At 40.5% G+C, this 9,705-nt stretch overlaps 1 protein-coding gene across 7 annotated transcripts in view; it reads left to right on the forward strand.

The window, feature by feature from the left end:
- The window catches only part of LOC124140465 (rho GTPase-activating protein 15-like), a 71,257-nt gene extending 63,536 nt beyond the window's left edge, over positions 1 to 7,721 (forward strand). For all 7 annotated transcript variants that reach the window (XM_048381279.1, XM_048381282.1, XM_048381283.1 and 4 more), the window contains 5 exons: positions 91 to 189; positions 567 to 644; positions 2,151 to 2,282; positions 2,613 to 2,718; positions 4,004 to 7,721. In XM_048381279.1, the coding sequence (XP_048237236.1) occupies positions 91 to 189; positions 567 to 644; positions 2,151 to 2,282; positions 2,613 to 2,718; positions 4,004 to 4,175 (587 nt within the window). In that variant the 3' untranslated portion in view covers positions 4,176 to 7,721. The remainder of the gene's footprint in view (positions 1 to 90; positions 190 to 566; positions 645 to 2,150; positions 2,283 to 2,612; positions 2,719 to 4,003) is intronic.
- Positions 7,722 to 9,705: the final 1,984 nt, after the last annotated feature.

Genomic DNA, 9,705 nt, shown 5'->3' on the forward strand with positions numbered 1-9,705 from the left:
AGGGGGTGCACATTATTGAGAAAGTATGGTAAGTACAGATGACGTAACAGTAACTGATGAGCTTATGTGGATGTCCTGTCCATGTTTCAGACCGTGTGTTTGGGTCTGATCTCCGAGAGCTGTGTGAGAGAGAGCATAATACTGTCCCGGCGTTTGTGACGAAGTGCATCGCCGCTGTGGAACAGAAAGGTACTGTGAGCCGCCCACCTTTGTCAACGAGACCTGTTTCCAGCATGCATCTGTTGTGTTATTGTTTCATGAAGCCCGTCTGTCCGTTCCATGATAGAGTTACAGTCCAGTGACTTGAAACACGGACACAAACACGTTCCACCACCCAACCACTCACATTCTTACACATCAGCAATCCACCCACTTACACCCACTTTACACCCATCCACTTACCTACACATCCAACATCCACCCACTGTGTTGTGATATCTCAAATGTTTCTCTGTTCCAAGAAGCAACTACCGGTATATGTAGTGGTAACTCAAATGTTTCTGTGTTCCAAGAAGCGACTACTGGTATATGTAGTGATAACTCAAATGTTTCTCTGTCGAAACCAGGTTTGGACCATGATGGATTGTACCGAGTCAGCGGAAACCTGGCAGAGATACAGAAGCTGAGATTCATTGTAGATAAAGGTAAGAGGATGCTCACCAGCGCATGCTCTCATTTGGAGGTGTCATGCCGTAATTAGGTGTCATACTGTCAATAGGAGGTGTCATGCTGTCATTAGGAGATGTCACGCTGTCATTAGGTGTCATGCTGTCATTTGGAGGTGTCATGCTGTCATTAGGAGGTGTCATGCTGTCATTAGGAGGAGTCATGCTGTCATTTAGAGGAGTCATGCTGTCATTTAGAGGTGTCATGCTGTCATTTGGAGGTGTCATGCTGTCATTAAGAGGTGTCATGCTGTCATTTGGGGATGTCATGATATTATTGGGAGGTGTTATGCTGTCATTAGGAGGTGTCATGCTGTTATAAGGAGGTGTCATGCTGTCATTTGGACGTGTCATGCTATCATTAGGTGTCATGCTGTCATCAGGAGGTGTCATGCTGTCATTTGGAGGTGCCATGCTGCCATTAGATGTCATGCTTTAATTTGGAGGTGTCATGCTTTAATTTGGAGGTGTCATGCTTTCATTTGGAGGTGTCATGCTGTCATAAGGTGTCATGCTGTCATTAAGAGGTGTTGTGCTGTCATTTGGAGGTGTCATGATATTATTGGGAGGTGTTATGCTTCATAAGATATTGATGTCAATTTTCATAAATATATACATCAACAATAATAACTTCACAGAATAACGAAATGGGTTACATTGTTCTGCCAGATAATGTGACAGATGCCTGCCCATTCTATTATCAGCCAGTCAGGAAACATTAGCCTGCTAGTGGGCGTGGCCTAATTCTTTTGGGATAAATTGCTTGGCTAGCCAATCAAATCGAAACACGTTGCCATTTATTTGTAAGCCTACAGTCCTATACCAGTGAAAATGGCATGCATGTTCATCTGTTGCTTCAGTATAAACTGCCAGGTGATTTTGTGCAGATAATCTTTATTTCAAGGCAACTATTACTGAGAGTTTAAGACTCTATCAGTGTTCCCGGTGGCTTTTGTAAGTACCAGTCCAGGTGGACTGGCAACTCTAAAAATTACCGGTCCCCCAAATTTTTGACAGTCCCATGTTTTAACAAATAAAAAAATGCATGACATTTACCTGGTTTGTTTTATTTCTTTCAATACTATGTCCAATGTTGTGTACGCTCATGGCTGACCAATGCTGATGTCATCTCTGAAGTAACTTAGCTAGATCAACATGTCATTCAAAACTTTCACTTTTTTTCTGGAATATTTCACTTTGGTTGCTTTATACAGATACTTAACCTCCAAACAAAGAAGAATGTTATTTCCTTGCACTAGTAATAGACAACTGAAACCCTGATAAAAAGATCAGCTGACTTTGTTAAAAAAATATACGTTATTGAATATCTCTGATGTTTTGTTCAACAACAAAGATTTACAAGGTACTTAATTTGCCAGTCCACATGGTCTGGCCGTCACATGAATTACCAGTCCAAGATTTTACTGGTAAAACAAATGGTAATTACCGCTTTATTTAATGGCTGTTTGAATTTCTGCTTCACAGAGGAGACATACAGTCTGGATGATGAGAGCTGTGATATTAACGTCCTGACGGGAGCGCTCAAACTTTTCTTTCGGGAACTTAAAGAACCACTGTTCCCCTTCAGCATGTTTGATCGATTCACAACCGCCATTAGTAAGTCACATTGTTCAACATGTTTGATCGATTCACAGCCGCCATTAGTAAGTCACATCGTTCAACATGTTTGTTTGAATCACAGCTGCCTTTGGTAAGTCACATCGTTCTACATGTCGGATTCACGTCTGCTATTGACAATAGATGTCTTAGACACAAGAGATTTAGGAATGCACCTTGAAATGAATGGATAAAGCTAAAAGATACAATGTTTCTGATCTCCTTCTGGTAGAGAGAGAAGGCAAATTGCATCTACAAGTGCCTGTTTCATGATTGAACCAGGTGTTGGAAGCTTTAGACCTGACTTGAAATGTTTCATCTGTCTTGCAGGGAAGGAGAAGAACTCCCAGAAGTTGCAGGCTTTCAAGGAACTTGTGTTGGAGCTACCTAAATGCCACTACCACACTATGAGGGCGTTGTTCAAACATCTCACAAAGTAAGTTGTATACTCCCAGGGGAGCTGAAATTTATAACTGGACTGCCAACGGATCCACTATTTGGGGAACAAATAAAACCGCATTTGAACAGATACTAGTACCTAGATACCTGTGGTATGTAAATGTATAATATAATAATAATAATAAAAAGTTAATACAGGCCAGATCCCGGGAGGCATTTTAGTGTTGCCATAGTTACATTGGATCTTAGAGGGCATTTTAGTGTTGCCATTGTTGCAGGACAAAACCCAGGGAAAAATTGTAAAGTCACCATAGTTACAATTCAAAGCCTAGGGGAAGTTTTAAAGTTGCGATGGTAACAGTTGAGATGCGAGGAGAGATTGTTATATTTCCATAGTTACACTTTGGATACAATGGGAGATTATAAAGTCGTTATTGTTACAAATCAAATCGAAGGGCAGATTGTTATGTCGCTATGATTTAAGACTGTACAAGCACCTCATTATTTTAGAAATAAATGACGAGTGAGAGTTGTTTATCATACAATAAAACACTGAAGGGAGAATAAACCACGAGGGGCACAGCCCTGAAGGGGTCATCTCCCTGCAGTGACCACGAGTAGTATATTTCCTATATGAGATATCAGTATTATGTACAGCCTCTTTAAAGATGTTAATAAAATGTACAAGCTTTAAAAATATTTACCCATATTTAAATAATGAAAACTCCCTCAATAGAACCTGACCTTGGCAATGTCGAACAAGTCCATTTTATTAACAGGGTGTTAAATTTGGTCTTAACAACAATGTTTTATCATGACGTAAACGATGCTTCGTTCTTCATTGCCCTTTGTGATTTATCATGTAGCTATCTGACTATGAAGATCCGGGGTAGAAAAGGTCTTCAGCAACCCATGCTTGCCGTAAGAGGTGACTAATAGGATCAGGTGGTCAGGCTCACTGACTTGGTTGATGCATGTCATCGTATCCCAAATGCGTGGAATATTTCCAAGTGTGGCGTTAAACAACAAACAGACAATCCGTTCTACCATGTGCTAAACGTGACCCAGTTTTGTGTTGTGTGGAAAAGACTCGTCCTGATTCCAGTGGTGTTTTTGCCAAGCTCGGGTACATTTGTGCATCTGATTGTGGTTACGACCCGTGAAGATCTGGGGTAGAAAAGGTCTTCAGCAACCCATGCTTGTTGTAAAAGTGGAATATTGCTGAGTGCGGCATTAAACAACAAACAAACAAAAACATAGCTATCTTATATTGGTGTATAGAGGGATTTGTCCATACGTGACGTTGTTCATTCTTGTCACAGCGTCATCGCTCACAGCAAGGAGAACAGAATGCAGACACAGAACGTGGCCATCGTGTTCGGTCCGACGTTGATGTGGTCGGACGGCGAGGCGGGCGGCATGGCCGTTATGACCATCATACAGAGCAAAGTAGTAGAATATGTCCTGCTAGAGTATGACCGACTGTTCCCTTAGCCAATCACAGGACAGGTTACAAGACCTTCAGCCAATCAGTGTCAAGGTAGTCATGTGTCATTAGTTTCATGAATTGCTGAAACTAGTTTTGATGCTAGTAGTTTTGATGGAGGCAGGTAGACGTCTGAATCAGGTGATTCACTTGATGCTGCAGATGGTGTAAAGGTTGTAGAGACAGCAGCTCTACAGATTGCATCAGCATTTGTCTCTAGCATGTCTTGTGAATGGTGCATGCATGGTATAGAAAATAAATCCAAGATGTTTTTGTGAAAATTCTTAGGCAGTTTGAAAAGGCAGTTTGATGCTTATTAGTTAAGTAGTTTGTGACAGTTTTGCGTGTTTCTTGGCCAAAGTATTCTTTACTTTAGAAATTGATGAGTTCTTCCACGTTAATTCGACATTGTTGGATTGATGATCTAACCCTGAAGATGAGATGAGTGATAAAGTGATTTATACCATATCAGAGGAAGGGTGCACTACAAATGTCATATTGTTTGACAAATATTTCTCTGACACAGCATGTGTTATTGTCATGGTATGCTGCAAGAATTTTGTATTATTCAGCTGTTTTTGTCAGATGTTTCTACGTGTTCTACTTCTACTCCCGGGTACCCATTATACAGATGACTGCACAGGGATGCTGTTACATACGCGAGCCGTCAGGATTCACTGAAGAATGGATGTATCACGGTATATGTGATGCATGATACATGGGATACTCTTGATACATGATGGGATGCGTTATATATGTGATACGTGAAATGTATCAGTGTTAGAAATGTAGCACAGGTGGTGAGTTGCCTATCACACTGATTGTGAAGATCCGGGGTAGAATAGGCCTTCAGCAACCCATGCTTGCCATTAAAGGCGACTGAGCTTGTTATACGAGGCAACAAACAGTATCGGGTGGTCAGGCTTGCTGACTTGGTTGATGCATGTCATCGTATCCCAATAGCGTGGATCGATGCTAATGATGTCAATCACTGGACTGTCTGGCCCAGACTTGATTATTTACAGACTGCTGTCATGTAGCTGAAATATTGCTGAGTGTGGCGTTACACAACAAACAAACAAACAAAATCACATTGATTTTGATATAATCATGTATGTCAGTGTATGTCATTGTAGATCTTATACAGATACTGTACAGCACAGTCGGGTAGCCTAGTGGTTAAAGTATTTGCTCTTCACGCCGAAGACCCGGGTTCGATTCCCGACATGGGTACATAGAGTGAAGCCCATTTCTGGTGTCCCCCGCTGTGATATTGCTGGAATATTGCTAAAAGTGGCGTAAAACCATACTCACTCACTCACTCACTGTACAGCTCCGCCTTTGTGGACAGCTTGTTTACTGAGTTAACCCTAGCATGTTTCTGTTGGTGGGTGCTTCCTCACATGTTTCTTGGTTATGGACAGACCTGGTACTATCCGCCTGATTGTTACGCTATTCGTTTTGTATATACATGTTAGTTGTTGATTGTAATGGTGGCCGGTGTGATCTAATCATGTCGGCCATGTTGAAGTGGTCACACACATCACAACGAAGATGACCCATAGTTCACCCATGGAATTCTGGGAAATTAGTGTCGGCAATAAATTATTGATGTTTGAACATTCCAGATATTCTAGCCAGATTACTTTGATCATAATCATGTAAACATTCCAAATTGATATATTTAGTTTTGGACTACTGTATGCAAACACCGGCAAGTTGTTTCCAAAGACCAGAACGATTACTTTACTAACGGAGCAGCCTGTCTTGAATTCTATAAACTACCGTATCGACGTAATAAGCGCCCAGGGCGCTCTCAAAATTAGAAATAGGGGGCTCTTATTAGAATTAAATTTGGCGAGAAAAAAAACAGTTGAAAGATCGTAAATTTTGTTGTTTGCCTGAAATGATACAAAAGAAAAGTCTGTGCGTATTATACACGACAGATATATTTTCCAGAATTTGATTGCCCATAATTAAGGGTGCATATAACACACGAGTGCATATTATACACAAATAAATAAGTCTTGTGTACATGAATCAATTGGAAGGGTGCTAATAGGGATTGTTCACATGCCAATATATTAGCAAATATCCCAGTGGGATACGGTATATGAAATTTAATATACTCTTAGTTGATTGGAAACATGCTGATATTTGCACCTTTCTGCTTGAGTTATTGTTTTAATCTGTACATATTTACATATTAATCAAGAAACAAATACTAAGTTCATCTGGTCTAATGGCAGTTTTGAATGCGGTTGTTTACATATTATCAAGTGTTATCATTCCATTAAAACAATTTGACATTTAATCAGATATGTAATGAAGAATATCAATTTACAAATGTAACCTGCTCAAATGAACATATATTTTATTAAAGAGAATCACAATGTCCATGTGAAATAATATAAACCTGGAAATAATTGTTCGGATAATTGATTTGATGTAGACATGGGTTGTTCTCCGACTGTGGAGGCTTCAGATGCCAAACGTTTTGAGCCATATCTTGGCTGTTGATTTACCCTAATTGATTGTACATAGCTTTCGTAAATCACTACGCATGTAGGCGTTGATCACATATATAATTGTGCAATATGCTAAGTTGACAAATATGGCATTGCTAGGGTGGTGACATTTCAGTCAGGTCAAGTTCCAACACACGCTTGTGAGCTAGGTTTCTAAACAGGGGCTGCTGATAAAGTCTGAAGGACTGACCTCTTTCACCTGTAACAACTCGTCTGAGATGACGTGTATCATGATACCCGAGTACTGAGCAGGGGTGGCTCAGTTGTCAGAGTTATGTCCCTTGGGCGCACCAGAAACCTATCACTGTAGGTTCTAATCCCTGTTCACCCCAATTATGTTTCTTGGTTTGTCAGCACCATACCCGTGCTCGTGGGTTTCACCAAAAGTGGTTAAACGTCTGACACCTGCATCACTTTGAGCTTTCCTCCTGCCTTAAGCTGACAAGCTTTGTTATAACTGAAATACTGTTCTTTAAGCTTTAAGCCCAACTCACTCACTCACTCACTGATACCTTGAGTAACAATCAGTGTCTATGGCAGTCTTATTAGACTCCGATCTTTACTCTGATACGCCACCTCTCTGCCTGAAGATCTGACTGCCTCTACATCCCTGACTGGATATGATAGGGCACGGCTGGTACTTTCAAATCAGCCAACGTTGAGGTCCTAAATTTCCGTAAAAGCGAGGAAGCGATTCAGTGCAGCATATCTATCTTGCTGTATCTGTTGTAGATATTTTTTATACACCCTGTCATTTCTGAGGACCATTGTCCGTTCAGCCAATAGGGTAGTAGTATTGCTGTGCCCTTCCTGTACCAGATCTAGGCTCTCAGAATGCCTCTGTTCCCTATACAACTTGGATGTTCTTGCAAGGGACTATTCGTATTTTGTAGGGACTTTGCATAGGTCTTCAGCAACCCATGCTTGCTGTAAAAACGGCTATGCTTGTCGTAAAAGGCGACTAACGGGATCGGGTGGTCAGGCTCGCGGACTTGGTTGATGCATGTCATCGTATCCCAATTGCGTGGATCGATGTTCACGATGTCAATCACTGCATTATCTGGTCCAGACTTGATTATTTACAGACCGCCATCACATGGCTTGAATATTGCCGAGTTTGGCGTTAAACAACAAACAAACAGACTGTAGGGGTTTTTCTTTGTTGAGATCAAAATTTCTGAATTGAGGAGTTGTTGAAATGAAAATAGATTATTCTAGAAAGTTTACATCTGATTTGCTCAAGAAACCCAATCTATGTTGGGCGGTCAGAGTTCAGAGGTCACTCAGGGGTCACCTGACACTGCTTCCTGTTAAGGGTGTGGCCGATCTACACACAGAGAGGTATGTATTGCTTGAAGCAATTTGATTGTTATGAGATTGAATGCGAGTGTTGATCAATGATGGTTGCTGCACTATGAGGGCTTCCTATATTTCAGGTAATAACATATTTCACAGTTTCACATTTCAATATGAAATTAAATATGTTTGTAGAATCAAGATGATAATTGTAATCTGATATTAATTCCAAGTTCTACTAGCATTAATCTTTCTTCACAACTATATAAAGCAAATATCAAATCACAGTCAAAATTTTCCCGTTTTTTTATTCATAGAATTTGATAGCGATACATTATTACTTGCATTTTGTAATCAGAGATTATGAACATTCGATTCGTTGTTTTATTGCTTTAATTCAACATTTTCTAATAAATTGTGATTCAGTTTCAAAGAATCAAAATGGTGTGGCATTAATTTCAATTTGTCAAATTCAATATCTTTGATCTCCTGAAGTAGCCATAATGACAACAGTTCTCAATGCCCCTATTATCCTGGGGCATTTCATCTACCCTGATCTATCTGTGAAAGAGAGAGAATAGCTTGTTATCCTAGGATTGGCAGGTGTCTTAAAGGTGGCCTCCACTTTGATTAAGGCTGGGGAGCTTTTATCTGCTTTATGTCAGTAGGTATGGGGAGTGAGAGAGCTAGGCTAGCCTTGTAATCCTAGGATTGGCAGGTGTCTTAAAGGTGGCCTCCACTTTGATTAAGGCTGGGGAGCTTTTATCTGCTTTATGTCAGTAGGTATGGGGAGTGAGAGAGCTAGGCTAGCCTTGTAATCCTAGGATTGGCAGTGGTCTTAAAGGGGCCTCCACTTTGATTAGGGCTGGGAAGCTTTTATCTGCTTTATGTCAGTAGGTATGGGGAGTGAGAGAGCTAGGCTAGCCTTGTAATCCTGCGATTGGCAGTGGTCTTAAAGGTGGCCTCCACTTTGATTCAGGCTGGGGAGCTTTTATCTGCTTTATGTCAGTAGGTATGGGGAGTGAGAGAGCTAGGCTAGCCTTGTAATCCTGCGATTGGCAGTGGTCTTAAAGGTGGCCTCCACTTTGATTCAGGCTGGGGAGCTTTTATCTGCTTTATGTCAGTAGGTATGGGGAGTGAAAGAGCTAGGCTAGCCTTGTAATCCTGCGATTGGCAGTGGTCTTAAAGGTGGCCTCCACTTTGATTCAGGCTGGGGAGCTTTTATCTGCTTTATGTCAGTAGGTATGGGGAGTGAGAGAGCTAGGCTAGCCTTGTTATCCTGGGATTGGCAGTGGTCTTAAGGTGATCTAGAAGTTGGTCACTTGTTGAAGAAGGGTGCTTTGTATGGTGAATACGATGGGTGTGTCACATTGTGCAGATTCACCCCTAGTATATTTCTTCAACATCAACTAACCGATACAGTTATTATTTCCCATAGTATAACATTTTTTATCTCTTTTATCCCCAAATACCAAAAAGCAAGGGGGAAACAAACAACAAGCAATCTGTATTTATACATAAAAAGAGTACCTAAATTTGCTAAAGCATTGTTTCAAGAAGAAAACAAAAGTTATGCTTTGATTCAGGTGAAGTCTTTGCTTGAGTGAGAAGGAGAACAAGGTTATCAGACATATTTATTGCAAGCTAAAATGTTTCTTTTCATTATAATGCTAGTAATTAAATCATCATTGATTTCTCTTATTGTATAAAATAA

The sequence above is a fragment of the Haliotis rufescens genome, unplaced genomic scaffold (assembly GCF_023055435.1).
Source record: "Haliotis rufescens isolate VD_foot unplaced genomic scaffold, xgHalRufe1.0.p SCAF_37, whole genome shotgun sequence".
NCBI classification, from domain to species: Eukaryota; Metazoa; Mollusca; class Gastropoda; order Lepetellida; family Haliotidae; genus Haliotis; species Haliotis rufescens.